The sequence below is a fragment of the Eumetopias jubatus genome, unplaced genomic scaffold, assembly GCF_037043125.1.
Source record: "Eumetopias jubatus isolate StellerSeaLion01/CBP00866 unplaced genomic scaffold, mEumJub1_p1.0 scaffold_5, whole genome shotgun sequence".
In the NCBI taxonomy this organism is placed as follows: domain Eukaryota; kingdom Metazoa; phylum Chordata; class Mammalia; order Carnivora; family Otariidae; genus Eumetopias; species Eumetopias jubatus.
Window position 1 is genome coordinate 47,164,782 of NW_028274811.1, and position 26,626 is coordinate 47,191,407.

The 26,626-nt window shown below is 36.6% G+C and overlaps 1 protein-coding gene across 4 annotated transcripts in view; it reads left to right on the forward strand.

Moving 5' to 3' along the window:
- Nucleotides 1-26,626, forward strand: part of IPO11 (importin 11) — a 194,632-nt gene that overhangs the window by 159,491 nt on the left and 8,515 nt on the right. For 2 of the 4 annotated variants that reach the window (XM_028123860.2, XM_028123864.2), the window contains one exon: nt 1,970-2,054. In XM_028123860.2, the coding sequence (XP_027979661.1) occupies nt 1,970-2,054 (85 nt within the window). Of the gene's footprint in view, nt 1-1,969; nt 2,055-7,774; nt 7,860-23,554; nt 23,605-26,626 lie in introns of all 4 variants that reach the window. The other 2 variants (XR_003612426.2, XM_028123863.2) reach the window with 2 other exon arrangements.

The window sequence follows — 26,626 nt, forward strand, 5'->3', positions numbered from 1 at the left end:
GAAAGGTTTTATTGCATGTACCTTTTAAATTCGAAATAATTTAAAGGGTTTCATGTTGTATGCTAACGCTATTGGTTGTGTTTCATTGGTTAGAGTTTCTTGTTGGGAAAGATTCTGATTTTTAAGCGGCTAAAGTGCCTGGATCTATTTAGTGAGTGGGTGTAGCATGTGAGAGGGTCTGGCTGCCTCGGTTCACATATTAATTGTCACTAATTTAGACTATTTTATTATTATTTTTATTACATTCATTGCATACATATTTTAGCTTATTAGAAATCTATTAATTCCCACCATGCCTTTTATGTAAAACATGATTCCCTGTCTTTAATGTTTGTCAAAAAAAATAAGATTTGACTTTTAATTGGAAACCTACCTGCAGGAAAGAATTTCATCTTTAGGTTTTTCAAATTCATTTTTTTTTCTCTCAATTTACACCCTCCAGAGACCCAAGTGAATGCAGTTTGCAGAATTGCAGAGGAAAAATATTCTGCCCTGTCAATAATTTTTGGTCTCTGGAAAAAAATTATATGTGTAAATGTATATTTATATGCAGAATATACTCCATTATATATGTGATAAATCATTTAATTTAGGGAAAGGAGAAAGAGAGTTTTTACTATTCAAATAAGTTAACAGATTTAGGAATGTGGTGAAGGAATTTCATGCAACATAAAGCATACTTCCTGGAGATCGAGATTCACTGCAGTTAGAATTCAAATCTGCAGCAGGCATAACATAGCGAGTATGAAGGAACTCCTTATTATTCAGTTCTAAAATAGAAAGTGGGATTTAGATCGTTTTCTAGACATTTCACTTTACTAAATAGCATTTGGGCTGGGATAATAATATAATTTCTCTCTTAGTGCCAGAGTCCCCTGGCCAACTAGTTGTGCTATATCATATTGTATCATGGTGGATGAAAGCATTGCAGCATCAAGAGGTTAAGACCATGCAGTGGGTTAGGAATTAAGCTCTTGCTGTTTCTGATTGAATGCACCAGTATGCACTGACTGGGTCAGAAGTAGTTGTTTCGAAAAGTTGATTTTTTTAATGCTGGGGAATAGAGGGAAATGGGTATCCCCATACCCCTGCAGGAGTGAGCCTGATCAGGTTTCTGGTGTCAGCACTTGTCTTGAACCTTGAATTAACAGTTATTTACACAGCTGAGTCAGGAGTTACGTTTCCTCTATACTTGCTACAAAACATAAGAGAAACCAAGCGTTCTTTGCCACAGTTTATTGGTTAGGAACCTTTGACTCTGATAAATTCCTGAATTCTGCTATTCTAAAGTAGGAAGCAGTGAGGTTTATTCCATCAACTGGATTCACTAGACAATACTTATTTCTTGTCTCCCTGGAAGAGAGAAACTATTGACTAAATAGGAAACTATATTTCTATTATCTTTGTTAATGGTGAAGAGCAGTGGTGCAGATAATCAAAAGGATTTATAACTTGTTCTACAGGTACCCGTGCTCTCAGGGACAAGTTCCTCATAGCATAGTAATGCCATTTGGAGCACAGAGTAGATTATTGCATAATTAATGTTGTTTTAATGAGGTTATTATTTAAATTGCTCCTGTTAAGAAACATGTATAATCTACAGACCTAAGATTGGTGGTAAAAGAAGGGTTAATCTTAAGTGTCTCTATCATTTTTTTAGAAAAACATAAAGGGTACACCTTGCTTTGTCAAGTAATATATGGTTTAAAAATCACGTATACATAAATTCCTTGTAACTTGCTGCCTTCAATTCTCAAGTAATGTGTTCTAAAATATTTTGGTATAGCCCTTTTTCTAGAAAGTGAGGTACATTTTTGTAATTAAATCTTAAAATTTTAAATCTAACTTATCTAGCTATTCCTCACATTTTGGTACATAGAAGCATTAATATTCTCAGTGATTTTCAGGCTTTGTTTCAGCATGTTACAGATGTTTTTTTATTTACTTAAAAACTTTTTTTTTTTTATAGCTGTATGTTAATGTCTCATCTTGAAGAACCAAAAGTTACAGAGGATGAAGAACCACCCACAGAACAGGATAAGAGAAAAAAGATGGTAAGTTAAAAAGTGGCTTTTAAAATTTGGGAGAACCATTTATTATTATATTCTTTAGGTCTGAAAATGTCTCTTGGTCAATTCATCCATGTATCCATCTCTCTGTCCATCCCCTGTTGTAGAATTAATGTAAGCTGAGCTTTGAAATTTGGAGTGTACTCCTAAAACTGATAAATTGTGTTCCTAGTAATCCTAGTACAGGAAGTAGAGTTAAAATCTTAATCTGAAATAGCTTTTCTTGTCTTAGCAGAGCAAAGGGTTTACTCTTTCACTTACAGAAAACATGTGACCCTCAAAACTCATTTAAGTTGTAATGCTTACTCTTCGGTTTTGAGGAGATTTACTGAAATTGCTTCATTCCCTGTTACTTCATGAATTTTCACAACGAATTTTTTCTGAGCTAATCATAGGCCTTTACAAAAATCCCTTTAACTGCTAAATTGAAACAAAAAAATCAGAAACCTCTGAAATATCCCGTCTTTAAAATTATTTATAATCTTGAACTTTTAAGTATTTCCTTTGACACATGAATGTAAAATAGCCATATAAGTCACCTTTTTCCCATTTCCTCATGGAATCTGTTCTGGTCTTCTGGCCTCATCGTTACTAATTGCATTGTGCCTTCTTTCCTCATTCGCACTTGAGAACAACAGTAATATCCCTCAAAAGTAAATAAATCAGTATATAAGCTGGTAATGGGATACACTGAACACCTCGTAATTACTGGTGATCCTTATTTCAGTCTGCTCACAACATTCCCTCCTTGAATTATGCCACATGAACCCACAGGGGGCTTCACTTGCCCTCAGGGTGGAGCTGATACTGCGCTGCTCAGACAGCCTTCTTTTATTTTTTTTCTAAATTTTTTAAATTAAAAAAATTTTTTTAACTTCTGTTTTTTTTTAATGTTCAGTTAGCCAACATATAGTACATCATTAGTTTTTTTGTTTGTTTGTTTGTTTTTAGAGAATGCATTCTTTTATTTCAAAGGGGGAAAGGCAAACAACCTACAGATCATGGTAGACCTGAAAGAACAGGATGAATTTTAACATTTCCATCACTTACTTTTTTTTGGAAGCCCAACATAGCTACATCATTAGTTTTTGATGTAGTGTTCAGTGATTCATTAGTTTCGTATAACAGCCTTCTTTTAAACCGTGTTAGAGTGGAATCCATTTTACTTGGCATTTTCGCTGGAGTGATGAAAGCCTTTCAGTATAGCCTAACAGTTTGTCTTCTTCCTCGTCTCCACTTTTGAAGGCATTTAATATATAATTGGTGTTATGGAAAATATAACATCTTCCTTCATAAGATTCTAAACTTGTAGATGAGTAATAGGTATTCTGCTTCTCTTCATTCCTCAGCTTTTGTACGCACTTTATGCACATCATTTAGTCAGCTAGATTGACCCTTAGCAAATTCATCTACTCAAATTTATTTTTCATCCTATAGAGAATCCTCAGTAACATCGTATAGTACTAATTTTAATCCTAACTGGATTTTGAAGGTAAGTGAAATATTACCTTAAGGAACAGTGTAAGAGCATAGTTTCAGAAGTAACACTTAAAGTTTCTTGTTTCAGTTTTGTGATTTTAAGTATTGTTTGAGAGCTGGCTGTTTTATCGTTATTGTTCTAATCATGGGCAGTATTATTTTACAGAACAACCGTTATTTTTTCCAGGGGTTGATTTTTTTTTTTTTTTAGATTTTATTTATTTATTTGACAGAGAGAGAGAAAGAGACAGCAAGAGAGAGAACACAAGTAGGGGGAGTGGGAGAGGGAGAAGCAGGCTTCCCACTGAGCAGGGAGCCCGATGCGGGGCTGGATCCCAAGACCCTGGGATCATGACCTGAGCCGAAGGCAGACACTTAATGACTGAGCCACCCAAGCGCGGGTTGATTTTATTTGAAATTAGTCGTCACAATAGCATTTTGATGTAGATCTATATTGTCATCTCTACTAAGATTTCCAGTGCCTTAGACTTAGAGCATTAGTCTAATGCCGATGATACCTCAGCATTTATGGTTAATACCGGGATTATTTATCTTAGCCTTGAATAGGTCTAATTTTGAATACCATGATAATTTTTCTGTAACTTTTTAGTAACAATATTAGTTTCACTGTATCTTCAGGCTTACCAGTATAAATAATGTATTTTTTTCAGTAATTATATCACCATTCTTATACTGTATGTCTTTAACATTAGAAATTTTTTGAGAACTATCTAGGTGTGTCCTGGTTGTAATTTCAAAGGGAAAAATGTTTGCTGGTAGATGATTATTAACTATTATTTAAAAGAAAAACCAATCTAGTGTCAAAGGGTTTTTCATTTTAAAGTGAAAATGTTTACTTAAAAGGAAGAAAAAGTGTAACTGCTTGGTTCCACAATTAAATAACTAATAAAGTTTGATTTACTTAACTGCCATTGTTGTCTTCAAGTTGTCCCTAAAATGTGGTGTCTGCATTTCAGTAGCTGCTTTGCAGAGGATAGCAGCGTGATTGTAATTCAGAAAAGTGGATGATTAACATTACATCGAATGTGCCATGTGATGTTGCATGTATTTATGAGCATTCTCATAGTTCGTTTTAAGTAAGGGTGGCATTTCCATTCAGGAAAGCTATTCACCAGTCCAGACTTCTGATCTTGCCCTTTTTCATCCATCTCCTGTCTAAACTACCTGTTTGGGCGGAACTAATGGAAGGTCCAGTGCAGGTCAAGCATTTCATTTCATTCCTAAGATCTCTCGCTATCCACTATGCTCCAGGAGTAGAACGATAATTTTGTGATATCTTCCATACAGAATTAAACTAATACATTAACATTTTAAGTTGCTTATAATTTCTGTCTTGTGATGTGTGACTTACGAGGCATTTATAAGTTGTACTTTTCCAAATTAAAGTTTTTGAGCATATTAATGCTTTCTGGCAACTTGATGGTACTGGTTAAGAAAGCATTATTAATGAAACATTTGATATAGTAAGGAAAGCTATGTTAATGCGGTATTTCTGATCATACTTCCATGTTAAATATTTCTCAGTTTAAGCCCCAGAAATATTTTGGTGATCTTCTATCCATCATAATCTAATTTCATATATACTTACTAGATGCTTTAGTTGATAATGTCAATATAGATAAGCTTGAACATTATTAAAACTACACTAACTTTGGGGCACTTGGGTGACTCAGTCATTTAAGCATTAGACTTGGTTTTTCGCTCAGGTTGTGATTTGGGGGTCATGGGATCAAGCCCCGTTTTGGGCTCCATATTTGACATGGAGTCTTCTTGAGATTCTTTCTCCCTCTCCCTCTGTTCCCCCTTTCCCACTTGTGAGCGCACGCTCTCTCTAAAATAAATAAATAAATATTTAAAAACAAAACTATACTAACTTCTCATTTTCCTGTGCTCGTAGAGCATTAGCAAAAATAATGGTCCATCCAAATATCATCATTTTACATTACTTTGAAGTAATAATAGTAATGCCTTATCTATATAATATTATCCTTTTTTTAAAGAATTTTTTTAGAGTGTCATCTTACTTACCCCTGTAACAGTTTCATGGCCAGATATTGATGAGGAAACCAAGTCACAGAGAAGTTGCCTCTTACTCAAGAGTTACAGATTCTGGGAAAGACCGAAATTAGAACTGAGCTTTCTTGACTCCTAGCCTGATGCATTCTTTATGATTTTAATTTCTAAAATTGCTGTAGCTTTTCTAAAATGTTTTGAGAAATCCCACATCCCATTTTGCTGAAACTGCACAATGTATGGGAACTACATGTTTGAGGGGAAAATATACCAGCTTAAAATACAGCTCAGCTACAAGTCACGGGAATCGGAATTAGATCTGTAGATTAAGTATAGTTTGTCATGTCCTCGTGATAAGCATGGCTAGCAAAGAGGTAGTTTATTAATTTGTACATTTGCTTTACTTTTATAGTTAAATGTAGTTTGCAGTTCGTTTGCAGTTATTGAATAAACTATAAACAAGACCTAGAGAAATGACCTTGAGGAATACCTGTTGAGAGAGATCAATTTCAGGAAGAACATTAATAATAATTCACAGAGATGCTAATTATTTTGTGAGTAACATTGAGTATATACTATATTTAAGTATTATTTTAAGTTTTTTGTGTACTTATTGAATGCTCACTGCATAATACACTGTTCTTGAAATTGAGGATATGGCAGTGAATGGAGCTTACAGTCCGAAGAAATGATTTATGTATAGTAACAATGTTAAGTTTATGAAGATTTAGATTAAGTAATAAACATCACAGTAGTTTTCTAAATTCATAGCATGTTCATGAAACTTGGCAGTTTTGTATATAGTGTTGCTAGAAATATATTTTTACTGTGTTTTAATAAATCAGTTAAAAGAATGTAGCCTTCACTTCACTGACAACTGTTTTCTATCTCTCTCTCTTTTTTTTTTTTTGTTTTATAGATCTTTGCAAGCCTTCTATTTGATTAGTTTTTCAAGACCAGGATCATTTTGGGAACTGTTTTAACAGTTTTCAAGATCATTTGTACTTGCAATGAATTTGATTTTCATCTTTTATGTACACATATAGGAATATATCTTGATGTATTTTAGAAGAAAAATTTAGAGCTATCTTATATCTAGCTCAAGAATATGAACTATTATTTTTCCATTATCTCTCTCAAGAGGTGGATTAGAATTGAAAACATTTATGTGATATTTTTACAAACCAATGGAAATATCATTTTAACACGTACTTTACTTTTAAGGGGCTGTTTGCTGAGTGAGCTGTGCAGGTGAATTTCTACTGGTTTGTGATCAGGTCTTAAGCTTTTGATAGGCTCAAATATTTATAGCAAGAGTTTTAAATTTTAACTTGTACCGTATATAGGTCAAACAGAATCTACAGCCTGACTGAGCCAAATTTTGGGTGGAACCAAGTATTTATAGGTTGAATGACATGAGCAAACCCGGCATCCCAGTCTTCTGCTTTGGCTGTAGCACATCTAAGCAGATTAATTGTCTTTTAGGTTGGGTTGCATTTTATTTGATAAATACATAACCAGATCCTAAGTTTCATGGCAAATACAGTAGATCCTGAGCATGGCTTGCATATTGCCTTCTAGTGAGTGTTGTCTCTTGTGCTCTTGTCGCCAAATACAGAACTGGATCAGAGAGGGACAAGACTAGGGCAGTGTGGGAATGGAATTGTCTGAAAATCAGAGCCTATAGGTAGCTAACAGTTTTTTCCCCTTTTTGAGAGTAGGTAGACTGTATCAGCCTTCACCTCTGCCTCCCTCCCGTTTCCTCCTCCCCAGCTCCTTCTGTCATCACCTCTTCCTGAGAACTTTTATTTGCCTAACCATTAAGTCCATCAGCTTTCCTTAGAGTTTTACTTAGTAGAATTTAGAATATATTGTCAGAGGGAAAGTTAACTTGTTATCACTTGAAAATACTCTATAATGTTGTTTTAAAAGTGTTCAGTCAAAATGTAATGTTAGCCGGGCACCCTTTGATAGTGGTTGGGTTGGGAAGTTGTAAACTCTCCTAGCATGATTTTGATCACTGAGAACCAGTTGGGTGATTGTTTCACCTGCCCTCATTTGCCTCTAAAAAAAGCTCAACAGAGCTAATAGAAAGAATCGTATTTGACTATCACTAATAAGGTACTGTGTTTTTCTTAGTTAACTAACAGTAATCTTGAAATTCACGCACAAAAGGCATTTTTATTTTTCAGATAATATGAGATTAATCCATCATCTTACTGGTAGTTTCTGAACTGCCTTTTGAGAATCCTTGCCCTATTGCATTCAATAATCAAGGTAAATATCTAATTGTTGAAAGTACTCTTTTTTTTAATTCAGCTTGCATGCACTGTCATACTAGTTATGACTTTAGAGAGCTTTCTTGCTGCTTTTTCTCACTGTGCCCAGTTCCATCACATTTTTCCCCTCTACTTCCTTGCTACATCGTGAGTTCATCTTAATTTAGAACTGATCCTCATCCACATCCTGAACTCTGACCTCTGACCTCTCTGTCACAACGTCGTCTGCTTCCTTACTAACCATTCCATGTGTCCTGGAAATTCTGCTTTGTACCTTTATCTGGAGTCCTATAATTATTTTTTTCATAGTCTTTATACAGACTTATTTTCACAAATTTTCCCATCCTTTAACCTAGATTTTCTTGTTTTTCTGCTGCTCTTATCTTTGGCCAAGACATGGCTTTTGTCACCCCATGTTAGATCTACTAAATTTGTGGACCTGGAAATCAGGCTTACATATTTCTTAAAAAAGCTTCACATGTTATTTTGGTGTCCAACTAAGGTTACGAACCACTGCAATAGGAATTAAACTCCCTGACGGTCTTTTATCGACTTCTTTACCATGACCGCCCCCCCCCCCCGTCCTTTTGGGCCCTGGCCTCTTTTTCCCTGCTCCGTTTCCTAAACCAGATGACTTGTCTGCATACATATTGTACGTTTTTTCGCCTCTGTTCCAGCACTCTCTGATGAGCCCTTACCTGTAGAGGAGCCCCTTCATCCTCCTCGTCACTCAGCTTACTCATTTACTGTTTTCCTCACGAGGCGCCCTCTCTGCTCACTGGCCACCCCTCCCACCCATGCCTAGTTACAGAAATAAGCAAGCCTTGCCTTTCCTGGACTTACGTAGCATCTTCTCTGTACATCTCAACTGCCCATACCACCCTTACGTAACCTAGCAATTCAAATCTGCGATCTCCTTGAAATTAGGAACCATGTCTCACTTATCTTTGTATATGTATGTGTGTATATCTTTGTATATTTCCATAAAACTTTGTTGAATAAACATTTCTTTTATTACATATTAATATTTCTTTAACCATGGCATTCTCTTTAATTTGTAATACTTAAGGCACCTTAAGAAAATCAGTTAGCAAATAGTATATACAAGCAAACAACTGAACTTTTTTTTTCTGTTTTACCTTTCAGTTGAAAAGATTCAATCTAAAATATACCCCTGTTTTCTTTGGGTCCTTAGATAGCTATATTCATACTGATGAGTGTAGTGTCATTGGATCTATTTCCCTCTGCCTTAAAATTACAGAGTTCTCTCCTCTTTTCATTCTCAAAACAAATTTAGGTCCATACTACCTCTTTCCTTATCTTGCATCTTATTAGCACCAGTGGAAAAGTAGTAATAGCACTACACAGACACAGTTTTCCTAATTGACTTTGTAGCTAATTAGTCCTGGCAGGAACTGTGTATACTGTGTCTTGTGGTCCATCATATTGGTGGTCTTTATATAAAATAAAAAAAACTCCAGAAAACTATTAACCATTAACCTGATTATTCAGTGACGTTGCTCAGGCGGATTTTAGTCTTCAAGCTTTTTATTGCTTTGACAGTGCACCCTAGGGGACATCTTTCTTGTAAAAATTTATTTTGTAACCTCTAAGCAATATTTTGAGGGAATGGCAGTATTTAGTATTATTTGGTGTAATTAGTGTTAGTAAGTATACCAAAAATTATTTGATACATAGAAACTAGAGATTTTAAAGACACTATAATTTATATCATGCCTGTTCTCAGAAAAAAATGTTTCAGTGTATTAAGAGTATCAATGCCTAAAAATAAAGTTCTGCTAATAACAATGTATAAAATAAAGACTTGGGAAAATGTCAAGTGTGCATTTCGGTTTGGGAGCATCCAGGGACCCTAGTTTCAGAACCATTAATTCAGAAGCTGGAGGAGGAAGTAAATTTTAGGATCGTTATTGTATTTATTTAGGCAGAAATTCATAACCTAACATCCAGCCTGTGGATTGACTTCTGGGGGAGTTTTAGAAACACCAATGAGATTGTATGCAGATTTGGGTGAGAATGTACATTTTGGGAAAGAAGGAGGTTATATATTCCTTTTATAAGATTTCTTTAGGGACTAATAAAAGATTAATTGAAAAGAATCTCTTGACTCTTCTAATACTCTCTCCTTTAGGATTTAGATGTAGATCTTTTGATTTTTTTTCACACACAGGTGTGTACTGTCTCCCCATCCTGACTAATTTTCCTCCACTTGGCTTTACTTGGCCCAGAGGCTTTATGTGTCTTGAGTAGTGAGCAACTACTGAAGCAGTTTGTGCCAGACTGTTTTTAAGTAGCCAGTTGGTTATACATACTGTTTCCATGCCACCAGCCAAATGAAATGTTGGCTGCCGAGAGAGATAGTAAAATTGGGCCCCGGGGCCCAGGGAGACCATGAGCTCGTGCCCAAAGGTAAGAGAACCTTGGGGTTATTCTTGTTGCCTTCCCCACCCCCAGTTCATTTGAGAATTATTCATGAATATCACTCATGGTTTCCATAGCAAGAGTATGTGTTTTTAACAAACCAGTGTTTCCAAAGATTCCTTTCCAGTTTCCTCTCAGGGCCCTAGAAGTAAGAGGCTGAACTCTCAGGTTAATTCACATTTTATCTAGTTTCTTGAACCATTAAACAGAGTACCCATTCAGCAAGCACTCATTGAGTTATGTGTCAGGAGCGATGCTGTTGTGAACTGAATGTGTGGGGGAATGACAGAGAGCTGGAGATGAGGTGTGAAGGGGAGATTAAGGAGAGAAGCCTTTCCCCACATCATGGATGCTTTAGACAATACATGTAATTTCCTTTGCTTTTTGAGATTGTAAATTTGTTAAATTGGAGTTGTTTCTTGTAAAAAGGGAGATAATAGGCTTTGAAATTATCCTTCAAATAGTGAAATAAGTGATGAAACATTTTTTAAGATACTAGAAATCAGAATATGAAAAATAATGATCTCTGAGAAACAGAAAACAAACCCAATGAGGCCTCCCATTGTCACAGTTTACTGCCTGGAGAGAGTTTCCAGGGAGTGGCACAGGGAGCCAAGTGGTCTCTTTGATTTGAGGAGATGGAGCTGGAAGTCTGAGGATGCCAAAGAGGCTCAGCTTACCAGAGAATAGGGAGCAGCCCCCTTAGAACTTGCCGGATCTCTGGAGGTTCCCTTGTGAGTCTTCATCTGAGTACTGATCAGCACACACAAGTGTGGAAGTTACCCATGGCCAGGGAAAGAACCTCCAGGAAGGATCCTCCAGGAAGGATCTTAGGAGAGCAATACTCTGAGCTGACAGACCCAGGAATAGATCTGTTGTCAGAGTGGAAACCTCAGAAATGATAGGGTATTAGGTAGAGGATTCAGAAGTCTATGTCAGTGGTGGTACGAAATTATCCTCATATTAGGTATTGCTCTGATCCTGCCAAACAAAGGTAAAAGCAAAATCTGAAAAGATCGAACTGTTTCTAAGCAATGTAACCATGTCCTAGAACAAAAGTCAAGACTATAGTCATATAAAAATTTCCAGTACCTAACAGGGCAAAATTTATAATGCCTGGCATCCATTAAAAACCTACAGGCATATGAAGAAGCTGGAAAATATCCATAGTGTGGGGGGGAGGGGGAATCAATCAATTTTAACTACCCAAGAATAGAAACATATGCAGGAAATGGTAGAAAAGAGCATTAAAACAGTTTTTATAACTGTGTTCCCTCTGTTAAGAAGCTAGAGGAAAGATTGAGCATGTTAAATAGAGATGTTGAAGATACTTTAGGAAGACTGAAATGAACCTGTAGGAATTAAAATCTGTAATATCTGGTGGGGTTAATATAGATTAAGTATTGGGGAACAAAAGATTAGTGAATTTTTGAAGACCTAGAAGTAAAAACTCTCTAAAGTGAAACAGAAAAAAAGACAGGTGGAGGGGTAAGCCATGTAGGACATCGTCAAGCAGCCTAATGTACAAGTAGTTCAAGTCCCCACAGGACAAAAACGGAGAACAAAAGAAATATTTGAAGAAATAATGGCCAGATTTTTTCCAAATTTAATGTCAACTATGAGCTCACAGGTCTAAGAAGCTCAGAGAATCCCACACACAAGATTCAAGACTGTCCCACGCCACATCATAATCAACTTGCCACTTAAATCCAGTGTTGAAGAGAACATCTTCAAAGTAGTCAGGGGGAAAAAAATGAATGCATTACATCGAGAGGAAAAGAGAGAAGAATGATAACAAACTTGTCATCAGAAACAATGCAGGCAGTCTGACAGAGCAGCATCTTATATACTGAAAGAAAAAAACAAAACCTGTTTTTTAAAATTGTTTCATTACTGAATTAATGTTTTAGAATAAATTTTTACTCTCAAAAATAATTTTTTTTTTTTATTTACTCCCTACTTAATTTGTAAAGTTGACAAATTTTATTTTGGTGATAATGGAAGATAGCATTCTATTTTCTGGGTTTTTTTACTCAACAACAGTGCAGAATGTTTACAGAGTATTTGCATAATCCGTAACAGTATTGTAGATGACCACAGAAAACCTATTATATTGTCAAATTTATCTGATAATAGTACTGGATATGTTTCATGCTACTGCTTGAATGAAGCCACAGAAGAGTAGGCATGAGTGCTTTATAATCATCAGGGTAGAAGTATGCACATTTGTTACTTTATGGCTTGCCATCTGATTCTTTTTTCCCTTTAAAATTGCTGAGATGATTTCTTTCTCTTTTTTTTTAAGATTTATTTATTTGGGAGGGGGGAGAGCACATGAGCCAGGGGAAGCCTTCGCAGAGGGCAAGGGAGAGAGAGAATCTCAAGCGGACTCCATGCTGAGTGCGGCACCTGATGTGGGCTCGATCCCAGGACCCTGAGATCATGATGTGAGCCGAAATCCCGAATTGCCTGCTTAACTAACAGGCGCCCCTCATTTTTTTTCTTTAGCCTTTGATACATAGTGATCTTTAAAGTCTGTAGATAGATAATAGGGAAAAGCCAGCCTACTCAAGAACTTGTCTGCCAAGAAAGTCAAGTAGATCCAAATTGTTCATTTTGACTGGTTTTGTTGGTATCTCATGAAGCCATTACCAAGAGGTAAAATTTGTCTTTGTTCCTCTGCCTCATAGAAGTCTTTAACTTAATTCTTAAACTTTAATATTAAATAACAGTTTGCAAAATTCTTACAAATTATTGCTTCTCATTTTGCAAAGAAAGCAGTTGTACTGTTAAAAATGCACACATTTTTATCAATGTGTGACTTATTTGCTGTCCCTTGTATGTTGTCTAGTTAGCTGAAGATGTAATTTATTAAAATTGTGTGCAAATTCTCACACTTCTCCAGTCTCTTAAAACAGTTCTGTTTACTCTTAGTCAAGTGGCAAATAATCCTGCCTGCTGCAGTTACGCACCTGCTACTCTTGACATCAACACAATGGCAAGAGTAACATCTTCAAAATACATGATTTGTGTTTTGTATTTATTCAACATACATTTTTGTATGCTTACCATGTGCAAAGCATTGATTATTATAATTAGTATTTCCTTCACCAGTGATTATGTATACCCATAGGACCTATCTTCTGATTTATGTCCATCAGGCATGTATACATATTCTTTAAAAACATTTAATATCATTAGGTTATTACAAAGCCAGTTTCTGGCATCCATTTGAGGATTTACTTGTTTTTATGTATGCTTTGCTCCGAGTCTACGTTCCCTAAGTTCAACCACCTGACTGTTAATACTGTTGATAATGATCCCATTTCCAGATGATACTGAAATGTAAAAAGGAGTGTCCTAAGACACATAACTTTACCTTAGGCTGGCTGTATAAAAAAACAGTAAATATTTCAAAGTTGCAGATTGAACATAGCTTTCCTTATAAGTGAGACCTTCAAAATCAATGTTAAACTTACCCAAATCTTAGAAATACATTGTTTTAATGGGTAATTTAGCTCTCACAAACTGCAGACTTTGCGAGTGACCTTACAGTCCAAGAGGATGGGAAACAATGAATTGAAATACTCCAACTGAGATGTAATAAAGATACAAATTGATAACCAAGCATCCTCCTGAGAAAGCAGTTCCTCCTGTGATCAAGCTAAAATGTTAATCAAAAAATAGTTAAGATCTTTCACAGTAGGCCCCATAATTGTAATCAAAAGATACTAGAAAAGAAAATTCTATTGAAAATGCCCTTGAAACTAAATAAAGTGATGGTTCCTGAGTTTCAGTTTTTAGTTGAGACTTGAGATTAATTGCTTGGTGACCTCAGTATTGTTCTTGAGTTTTAGAAAGCAGGCAACCTCATTACTTCTTGAATTGAATTTTATTTACCTGAATTGTTACTAAGAACCTTAATCAGGAAGAGTTAAGTAACTTTGCCACTGTTCATTTGGAAACTTTGGCACTGGGCTGTTGACTTAATGTTAAATAAGGTCTTCATCTTTATATGTGAAGAATATGGCCTCATTTGGGAGAATGTATTTTCAGTAACTGAGGTAACATTCCAGTGAACATCAGACTGTTTTTTCTTTTATTCTTCCTTTTCCCTTCTGCTTCTTTTAAAAGGAGCCTATCTTTTGAGGGAGGCGAAATTAAGAAGCCTTTTCAAAGATTGTTCTTTGTAGCAAGTTCCTATTTTGAAGACTTTTTTTAAATTATAAAAGTAACCTATATTCTTTTAAAACCCACAAAATTAGTTATGATAGGAAATACCCTTTCTTCCCCAAGGTAGCCTTTAGTAACATGATATTTCTTTCCAAAGATTTCATTTACATTATATAAACACCTGTAGTTCATAAGTAAGAAATACTATACATTGTATTATGCTGATTGATTATATTTAAATATAGTAGATATATGAGCATACTTTCATGTGCATATATTTAGATTTGCATCATTTTTTTTAAAGATTTTATTCATTTGAGAGAGCGAGAATGAGAGAGCACATGAGAGGGGGAGGGTCAGAGGGAGAAGCAGACTCCCTGCTGAGCAGGGAGTCCGATGCGGGACTCGATGCCGAGACTCGATGCCGGGACTCCAGGATCATGACCTGAGCCGAAGGCAGTCGCTTAACCAACTGAGCCATGCAGGCGCCCCTACATCATTTCTTTTAATAGCTGCATTTGATGACATTCCATTGAATGGATCTCCATCACATGCATATCTTGAGCAGCCCTTTGTATAGTTCACAAACAACAGGGGGTTCCTGAAACTCTTTCAAGAGTGTTATTATTGTATAACTGATACTATGAATCAGTATTATGATTTTTGATATTATTTACCATACTAAGACATTATTTTTTCTTTTCATTGTATGGACTTTTGCACTGGTGGTACAAAAACAATCTTGGATATCGAAAGGCGTGTACAACTGTTGTGTTACTTGAGCATCCTTAAAGGCAATGGCAGCAAACACTGTTAGTGGTTGTCATATTTTGTACTACCATATACTCAATAGGGGTTTTTTTTGTTGTTTTTTAAAGCCAGTTTCATTTAGGAATGTCCTTGATGAAGTAATACAGATTATCAATTTTATTAAATGGCCACTCTGTCACAATGGGGATATTCTCTGTGACAGTGGTCGTCTTGAGGAAAAGTACTTTTGCAATAGAGTTGGAAGCTGAATTAACTTTTTCTTGTAACACCATTTGAACATGGAAGAATGGCTGACAGATAAACATTCAGATGGGTACTTGACATACATTTTCTCAAAAGCAGGCCTCTCACTTTAAGGAAAACAGCTAACAATTGAAATCTATGTGTCCACTGGTGGTGGTATGTGAGTTATTCCATATCCTGGAGAGTGTGATAGTTACAAAGTAGTAACTTGTTGTTCTTTGTACTTTCTCTAATTATGAGCAAGGCTGAGCATTTATATTCCTTTGTTTGATGAATGACTTATTCTTACAACCCCCCCCCACAGTTTTTCTATTAGAAATTTTATTTGGTTGTTTTCTTTTGCTTTAAAATAGGAGTTCTCTGATACATTGTATTTTCCAAGAATGGCCATACAGCTCCCATTTCACATGCTGTTCTTACAATGTGACTTTGACACTCTTTTTCATTCAGAGGTTGGGTCTCTATTTCCTTTCTTTGAAGTGGCTCAATCTTGATGATGTTTTATGACTTCCGAGTCAAATCATAAGATAGAGCTTACACCTTGTTCCCTAGGTATACTTGTTCTGGGAATCCAGGTACCAAGTGTCTACAAGGAGAATGTGGGTCTTATTTTCCCCAACTGAGGTCCCAGACAACATCTAGCATTCACTGTAGACACATGAGTGAGTAGAGTGACCCTGCAGATGATTCCCCAAGATGGCATCACTCACTTCTAGCCTTCAGGTCTTCTCAGATGAAGCCCACAGATCATGGAGCAGAGACCATCCATCCTTACTCTACTCCACAGAATTCATTAATATTAAAAAATAGTTGTTATTTTATGCCACCTAGTTAGGAATAGTTCGTTAGGCAGTAACCAAAAACCTGAACAATCTCTTGATAGATACAGAAATGAGCCCTTATTTCCTCATCCATGTTTCATTCAGTTTGTTTTATGATTTTGTTTTTTAAACCAGGAACAAAATTAAATTGATTAGCTTTTCATTGTAAAGGAAAGTGCATACTTTGTGGAACCATGGGTCATGTCCCAGGGGGTAAATCATGGAGGGATTTTTATTAGCTTTTGAGTGCCAGAGTTAGTCACAGAATGGTTTTGTCAGGGATTGATCAGAATTTGTAAACCATCAGAATCTGTAAAAGACAGTCACTGGTCTTGATTTTAACACAAGTCCTTGCAGCAGTCGCACTGGATCAGTTCCTCAGTTGTCTTATCTTGGAACACATGGATCTAAGCGAGCTGTGTTGAAAGAGTGTGGGGTTTAGATTACTTGTCTTGCATATCGTAGTTGAGGTTAGTTTTTCTGTTTTGAGTCCTAGTACAGTCTTGCAAGTTGTTGTCTGCTTCATTTCACAGATATGCTCTCACAGCTGTCAGGGCATCTCACCTGCACCACCATTTCATCAGACTCCTTTTCTGAAAGAAACTGTTAGCTTCTGGGACGCTATCAGTCCAGATCTGCACTGCTCTTGGAGAGGTTTCTGAGTTTTCTGAGCTGGTGGTTTTCCTCTCTTTCGTCATCCCTGGTTTGCTTACTTTTGACTGTTTTCTCACTTTGGTTTCATCTGGCTTTATGGTGTGCACAGAATGGATGCCCTGCGCTCAAGAACATAATTTCTCTTGTTTTTTTTTTAATATTTTATTTAAAAAATTTTTTTCTTGTTTTTTTTTTTAAAGATTTTATATATCTATTTGACAGAGAGAGATAGAGCAGGAGCACAAGCAGGGGGAGTGGGAGAGGGAGAAGCAGGCTTCCCTCCGAGCAGAGAGCCCACTGCGGGGCTTGATCCCAGGACCCTGGGATCATGACCTGAGCCGAAGGCAGATGCTTAACGACTGAGCCACCCAGGCACCCCAATTTCTCTTGTTTTTACAGGTCTATTTCATTTAAACCTTTACTCCAAGTGGAAATTTTTTTTGCTGAAGGATTGAAGTAGTGTGTTCGCTTTTTTTAGATATAGCTAAAACTAATCAAAAGTATGTCTTTTTCTACTGTTTGGAAGTGCCACCTTTATCAGATACAGCACCTGCAGCTTTGCCATGGTGTATTTCGGAACTCCACATTAGAGTCCATTATTGACCTGCCTATTTTAATCACTGTAGCCTAACAGTATATTTTAGTACTCATTGATGATGTTTGTGATGTTATTTTACTTGCAAATTTATCATTATATAATTTTTTAAGGTAAACTGAACACTAAAGAATTGTTTAAAAATCTCAATTGAAAATGGGAGTAATGCTGGGTGCCTGGGTGGCTCAGTCGATTTAGCATCTGGCTTCGGCTCAGGTCATGATCCCAGAGTCCTGGGATAGAGCCCTTTGTCGGCTGGGCTCCCTGCTCAGCAGGGAGTCTGCTTGTCCCTCTCCCTCTGCTTGCTGCTCCCCCTGCTTGTGCTGGCGCTCTCTCTCTCTCTCTTTCTCTCTCTCAAATAAATAAAATCTTAAAAAAAAATAAAATAAAAATAAAATAAAGAAAATGGGAGTAATGCTAATTGCAAAACACCAAAAACAGTATTGTTTGAAAGTCAGAGGTATAAGATGTTGGCTATTTTAATGGTAAGAATTGCAGGTTTGTTTTCCTTTTAGGGTATTTTGTAGATCAATCTAATACTCCAGTTTGTTCTTTCAAACAGTGCATTCAAAGTAATTGCTTCTTTAGGGTCTCAGCCTAACAGATAAAGACATAGCTTATATCAAAAGCTAAGGTGTACTACCATGATTCAGGGTCAGAAAAAGAAATATAAGAAAATATGTCCCTTTACATTAATTTAAAACCGCCTAAAATAGTTTTATTCTTCTGTATATAGTGCTATGTTCAAAAATAAAACATTACTTCTGCTGAAAGGGGATTTATTAAACTAAGGCATTTACTTTTTAAATGGTTTGGTTGTCATTATATCCTAGCTACTTTAATTCATTTTTATATGAACCCAAGGGAGGTGAAATGATCTGTGACAGACTTTAATAGTGCTTTGCAGGGTTTTATACTTATCTTATATCTCATGTGTGATAATGTATGTGATATCATATTAATAAGTCATCTGATTTTTTGGGAACTGTGCCTTGAAATAAAGCACTTTAAAATAAAACAGGTACAAAAGGGGAAAGGTTTTGTTACAGAAACTATCCAGGTGTTACGACTTTCTTTCAACTTAAACCTGAATTAAATTCTTCCCCTCCACTTTTTTTCTGAGCTGCAAGAAACTACAGTGAAGGAACTAACGAGTTTCTTTCTTGACCCATTGTAGTGTAGATGACTTTATGTCCTTGTGTGAGTTAAGTGGAGTTACATTGACTTCTAATGCAAACAATAGGTCTGTGTTTAAAAGGGATTCTCAGCTGAGTGTTACTTTGTTCCCCCAGGCCCAGGGCACTTAGAGCATTGTCTAAAGATATTTTTTATTGTCGCAAGGCTGAGAAGTGCTATTGTAATTTAGTGGGTAGGAGCCAAGGATGTTGCTAAACATCCTACAGTACTCAGAGTAAGTAATGATTTCTTTTATTTCAATGGATATTGGGTAGTGGGAGGAGTGTCACTTCCGAAACATTTATTTAGTTGTCTACTGTGTGCCAAATAACAGCCGCGTTGTATGGGGCCTGGTGTACCATGTGATAAATGTGGTAGGAAAAATAATCCCTCTCATCCCCCAGAGAAGTCCATGTCCTAATCGCTGGGTCCTCTGAGTATGTTATGTCCCCTGTGGATATGTTTGGTTGCATTGCAGAGTGGAATTAAGGTTGCTCATCAGGTGATTGAGGGTAAGGGGGATTATCTAGGTGAGCCAGAAGTGATCGTGAGAGTGCTTAAAAGTGGAAGAGAGAGGTGGCAGAGAGGGTCAAAATGATGCAGTGTCAGAAAGACTCAGCGTGCTGTTGCTTTGAAGACAGAGGAGGACAGCCTCCAGAGGCTTTTGGAAAGGTCAGAAAAAGAGGTTCTCCCCTAGAGCCTTCAGAAAGGAAGACAGCCCTGCTGACACACCTTGACTTTAGCCCAGAGAGTGTGTTCTGGATTCCTAATATAGAATTGTAAAATAATAAATTTGTGGTAGTTAGGGCAGCTATAGAAAGCTAGAAATTTGGATTTTGTTTGGTAGGAATAGGGAGCCATCAGAAAATTGTCATCAAAGCAAAACCACAATGAGGCACTCACATCTGTCAGAATGGCTAGAACGAAAAGACAAGAAATAACAAGTGTTGGTGAGCATGTGTGGGGAAAAGAAACCCTTGTGGACTCTTAGTGGGAATGTAAATTAGTGCAATCACTGGAAAAACAGCATGGAGGTTCCTCAGAAAATTAAAACTAGAAATAGCATAGGATCCATTAGTTCCACTACTGGGTATTTACCCAAAGAAAATGAAACAAAGAAAATGAAAACATTAATTTTATTCAGAAAGATATATGCACCCCTGTTTTTACTGCAGCATTATTTACAATAAAGAAGGTAGGGAAACAACCCAAATGTCCATCAATAGAAGAATGGATAAAGAAGATGGGGTGTATGTATATACAGTGGAATATTAACTCAGCTGTGAAAAAGAATGAGATCTTTACATTTGCAACAACGTGGATGGACCTAGAGGGTGTAATGCTAAGTGAAGTAAGTCAGACTGAGAAAAATGAATACCATATGGTTTTACTCATCTGTGGAGTCTCAAAAACTAAACAAATGATAAACCCAAAGCAGAAACAGACCTATAAATACAGAGAGCAAACTGATGGGTGGATGGGCAAAATGGATGAAGGGGAGTGGGCTATACAGGCTTCCAGGTATGGAATGAAAGCTGTGGGGGTGAAAGGTACGCATAGGGAAAATATCCAGTGGTACTGAATTAGTGTTGTATGGTGACAGACCGTCGCTACATTTATGGTGAGCACAGCATAAGATACGGAGTTGTCAAATCACCATGTTGTACAGTTGAAACTAATGTAACTGTATGCCAGTGGCACTTCAACAGTGCCCTCCTTAATACCCATCCCCCATCTAGCCCAGCCCGCACCCACCTCCCCTCCAGCAACCCTCAGTTTGTTTCCTAGAATTCAGCATCTCTCGTGGTTTGCCTCCCTCTCAATTTTCATCTTATTTTATTTTTCCTTCCCATCCCCTGTGTTCATCTGTTTTCTTAAATTCTACATATGAACGAAATCATACGGTATTTGTCTTTGATTGACTTATTTCACTTAGTATAATATACTCTAGCTCCATCCATGTTGTTGCAAATGGCAAGATTTCATTCTTTTTGGTGGCTGAGTAATATTCCATTTTATACACACACACACACACACACACACACACACACACACCACATTTTTTTATCCATTCATCAGTTGATGGACATTTGGGCTCTTTCCATAATTTGTCTGTTGTTGATAATGGTGCTGTAAACATCAGGGTGCACATTCCCCTTTGAATCACTATGTTTGCATCGTTTAGGTAAATACCTAGTAGTGCAATTAGTAGGTCGTAGGGTAATTCTATTTTTTACTTCTTGAGGAACCTCCATATTGCTTTCCAGAGTGGCTGCACCAGCTTGCAGTCCCACCAACAGTGTAGGAGGGTTCCTGTTTCTCTGCATCCTTGCCAACATCTGTTATTTCCTATGTTGTTAATTTTAGCCATTCTGACAGTTGTGAGTGAGATGGTATCTCATTGTGGTTTTGATTTGTATTTCCCTGATGATGAGTGATGCTGAGCATCTTTTCATATTTCTGTTAGCCATCTGGATGTCTTCTTTGGAGAAAGGTCTGTTCATGTCTTCTGCTCATTTCTTAACTGGATTATTTGTTTTTTGGCTTTTGAGTTTGATAAGTTCTTTATATATTTTGGATACTAGCCCTGTATCAGATATGTCATTTGCACATATCTTCTCTCATTCTGCAGGTAGCCTGTTAGTTTTGTTGATTGTTTCCTTCCCTTTATCTTGATGAAGTCCCATAGTTGTTTTTTTTTTAATTGAACAGCTACAGATGCATATTATAATGGTTGTTGGGTTTTTGTTTGTTTTGTTTTGAGAGAGAGAGAGGGCATGCGCATGTGATGGGGGCTGAGGGGCAGAGGGAGTGGGGGAGAGAGAATCCCAAGCAGGCTCCATGCCCAGCTCAAGCCCTAATGCAGGGCTCAATCTCATGACTCTGAGATCATGATCTGAACCAAAATCAAGAGTCGATCGCTCAACCAACTAAGCCACCCGGGTGCCCCTACACTACATAGTTTAAATCATGCATGAGGTCATGCGAGGTACTCCAGCAAATTTAGGTTAAAGAGCCATAGAACAGTATTTCCCTTCCCAGAAATAGTGAGTTAATGCAGGTCTTAAAATACTGCAGTTTCTTCAATGATTTTGCTATATCAGCAGATGGTCACAATAGAAAGTTTTTGTTCCCCCATTCATTCCCATCATATTCTGTCATTTTTTATAAATTATTGATGGCTTTACTTTGATGAAATGATAAACCCAGTTTTTGAAATAGATTGAGAGCATTGGCTTATTATTAAATTTTTTTGCCTTTGTAAGTTCCCTTTCAGCATTTCCTATTTATAGCACTTTTTAACCTTTCATCTGATTAGCTTAAGCTTATAAAGCATGTTATCAAAAACCTTGAGACTCTCATAAGATGTGCTCAATGATCTCACTTCTTGGAACCTTAGAGACAGTTGGAGCAGTAAGGAGATGTAAGGGAGCAGGTGTTTCCTATAATAGGGTGGCTTACACTTGTGATGTTGATTTCTCGATCCCTTTCATAACAGTATTGGCAGGAATAAGTGATATTCAGAAAACTCAATCCAAAGATGACATTTAAATTGTGAATAGAAATCTCATCTGATTTTTCCTGTTTCTCTTTATCCTCTTTCCATTTTCTCATCACCTGGAAACTACATATAACTGGATCAAGGTATTCGGGCACATGTTTGGTTTTATAGTATATTCTCTCACAGAATGGACCAACATGAATATTGATATTTCTGGAAAAGAAGTAGTAGAACACAGGCACTACTGAGAAGTAATACATTTAGATCAGTCTAGTAGGCTTTTGTTGCCTAATTTAGGAACACTGATTGCACACCCCTAAATACTCGGTTACACTTTGTTACGTAGTCATTTTATTTTGATAACAACATGAATGCAAGAAGAATATCTTTCAATTATTTATTAGTTTAGTGATGCATTAAGAATTTTTTTAATATTAGAGATACTCCATGAAGATCGTCCTTGATTTACTGCTGTAATGTATAGGATTCTAAAAATGCACCTATGATCATAATTTTTTTTTAAAGATTTTATTTATTTGACAGAAAGCACAAGCAGGGCGAGTGGCAGACGGAGGGGGAGCGGCAGAGGCAGAGGGAGAAGCAGGCTCCCCCCTGAGCAGGGAGCCCGACTCAGGGTTCTGTCCCAGGGCCCTGGGGTCATGACCTGAGCCGAAGGCAGACTTTTAACCGACTGAGCCACCCAGGTGCCCCTGATCACAACATTTTTAATGGTCCAAAATTTATTGTATTCTCCTTAAACGTTACCATTTTGTGATATGTCCTCCTCCCTCTGCCCTTCTGAGTAAACTGATGCTAAAAATAGCCTGTGATGGTCTTGGGGTCTTACATGTTTAGTTGAACCTAAGATGGTCTCCTACAGGGTATGTGGTGACAGAACTGAACAATGTAATCAGTAATATAATCAGGCACTTAATTTAGTGCCTATAAATAAAAATTCTATCCTATCAATGGAATAAACATTTTTCAAATATTCATGAAATGTGTATAAAAACTGAGCATATTCTAGGCTTACAAAGGAGACCAAATTTCTCAGAGTAGAAATAGTACAGATCATATTTTTTGACTACAGTGAAGTAAAACCAGAAATTAAACAACGGTTGAGAAAAAATACTGGTCACATAAAGTTTTTAAAACAGTATTTTAAAGAGGAAGCTTGCAGTTTTGAACAGGTAGGTGACATACCACAGTGAGATTATTACACTTAAAATATGTGGATGCAACTAAATTATTCATAGCCTTAAGTAATTTTATTAACAAGAAAGAATGAAAATAAATTAACTCAGAACTCATTTCAGGGGCGCCTGGGTGGCTCAGTTGGTTAAGCGTCCTGGGATCAAGCCCGGAGGTGAGTCGGGCTCCCTGCTCAGCAGAGAATGTGCTTCTCCCTCTCCCCCTGCTTGTGCTCTCTCACTCTCTCAAATAAATAAATAAAATCTTAAAAAAAACCCAGACAACTCATTTCAAGATGTGAATAAAAGAAAGCCTTAAGGAAACCCAGAACCCAGTATGGGGATTCTGCCAGATGCTAAATATGTTCAGTCCAGTTACACATTCTGGAACTGGGAAATTACCAGAGGATGGGCAACCCATGGGGGCCCACTGGAAAATGGACCTGAGCAAAAACTCCATTGCTCACGTGACCTCCCTAAGCCCTACTCTGGTGGACCACGGTCAAGGGGGGGATGTGCACGGGTGAACATAAATACAAAATACTAGGTATAAGGACACCTCTAACTTCAAGGATTATACATGCAAGTCCTGGCTAGTCAATGCAAAATCTTGTCAGAATAGACAATTTTTTCATAAAATATAATTACCAAAAAATGAAAAATTAAAAAGGATCAGGTAGAGATAGACTTATAACCATGGAAGAAATGTTTTAGGTTGTCTCCCCATTTTTCTAAAAAAAAAACAAATTAAAAAAACCCTCCCTTAGTGATGTTTCTTGTTTGCTCATTTCATAAGTGGTTTTACTGGGATGTACTATTAATTTAAAAAGAAATGTAGTTTAATGCATTTAATTTTACTAGTGGTATCCTTTTAGCAGCAGCTTGTCTTCCCTCTCTCTCTCCCCCCTTTGTCCTTTTTCTCTCTCCCCATTTTTCCTTCATTCCTTTTTTCTTATTTCTTTTTGAACTATCAAATTTTAAGGAAAAGATTGAACCTAGAAAACTGTGGCACCTGTCAGGAAAAGAATAAAACAAAAAAGATAACAGTAATTTTTTTAATTTATAAAAATAGATGCAAAACAGTAAGTTACTATTAGCAAATTTAATCCAACATTAAAAATTTGGCATTTATTCCTGGCAAAATTTGTTAATGAAATAGGAATAGAAGAATATGACTTTAATGTGATTTTTGAAATAGCTATTTGAATCTAAACATAAACATACCACTGTTGAGAATGATCTAAATGCCAGAGAATGTCATCTTCAAAAACAGACCCCTGGAATCTCAGTATATTTTTTTCACTCAGGAAAAACAAAAAAAAAGGAGAGAATTATGAGTGGCTATGTAATTCACAGAGTCATTCAGGGATGATCTAGATGTATTGAGGATGCTGCCATCTTGGCTTCTGTCTAGTTGGAAGATAGGGAGAAAAAGAATGAGATGGAGTGGTTTAAGAGTCAGGCTGGGTTATGACATATCTTTTTTGCTCACATTCCATTGACTGGGAGATGTGATGTATCTATGTACTTAGGAAGAAGAGTAAAAAATTTTGGTGGTAGTGTGTCACGTAGAATTTTTAGCCAATGTGATGAGAAGAGAGTAAGAGTGCGTTTGAGTGAATGTGGATATAAGTATTGGCAAAGAGACAAGTCATTAGTCATTTAAATGAATGTTTAAGTCAGAAAAGTCCAGGAAGATCAACAAATCAAGTGGCAAGTAAAGAGAGTTTAACAAGGTAACCAATTAAGTGATAAACATGCCAGTGTGTATTGCTGATGCTTACTAGCAATAACCAGTTAGGAAAAGCAGGCAAAATAAAGGTCCCTTACAGATTTGTATTTTACTTACCTTGTGATGTGGGGAATCAAAAACTACAATCAAAAAGGCATCAAACTTTTGGTTGGTGAAGGAGTCAAACATTTATTAAAAAAAAAAAAAAAAAAAAGGGACACTGCCACTTCCTAGTCTGCCTACAGTAAAGCAAATGTCTCTTGGAACCGAAGGAGAAAGGAAGCCCTGAAGAGTTTGTAGAATACGGGGTTGTATATGGGAATTAAGTTTACAGGGCTTAGAATTACTAGTTTAAGAGTTTTTATTTTGAAGTGTCATATGTTTTATTGAGTCTATTACCTATACTTACTTCAATGAATATGAAGATATCTGTAGAGATTTTCTTGGGTTTACTTGAAATTTCAGTCCTCAAGACTTTTTTCAAAATTTTCTATAGCATTCTTTCTCTTAAATACATATCAGATTCTTGTGAGCTTTTAAAAATTCTAGTGCCTGAAACCCAGTTACACCAGAATCTCTAGAAGTGAGACTTAGCCATCAGCAATTCTTAATGTTCCTCAAATGATGCCCAGTGTGCTGCTCAGGGTGAAAACCTCTGCAGAAATGTTTGGTTACATGGTGTGGGTTTCCTCTCCTCCTCAGGATTCCTTATTGTGAGTTTTAAATGAAATAATGTGTGTAAAAGCCTTAACCTGTGCTTAGCACATGCCTTGCTTGTGATTAGAGTTTAGTAAATGCAGATATAATATTGTGATTGCTATTTAATCACTCTGATGAAGAACATACGATACTGAAACAAATGTGAAGAAATAAGCAGATGTTCTCTTGCTCAGATCTGGGCTTGAAATACTTACTTTGGCTCACTGATTAAATTGTGCATTTTTCTTAAGCTTACTTTATAAAGATTTGAATGAAGCACCTAGAAAGGCATAACCAGAATAAGACTGAAAGTAGAGTAAAAATACCCAAGTAGTAATGGTCTCGGACTGATGGAGAGAAAAAGTTTTATCAGAAAACCTGGGTTATAAGCTCATTGCTAAATTATAATTTGCATTTTTGTCACTGAGACATATATGCACTGTCATTTTTATCTCATGAATAAAGATGAGGTCCCTTACAGATTTGTATTTTACTTACCTTGTGATGTGGGGAATCAAAAACTACAATCAAAAAGGCATCAAACTTTTGGTTGGTGAAGGAGTCAAACATTTATTAAAAAAAAAAAAAAAAAAAGGGACACTGCCACTTCCTAGTCTGCCTACAGTAAAGCAAATGTCTCTTGGAACCGAAGGAGAAAGGAAGCCCTGAAGAGTTTGTAGAATACGGGGTTGTATATGGGAATTAAGTTTACAGGGCTTAGAATTTATGGGAGTTTGTAGAATACGGGGTTGTATATGGGAATTAAG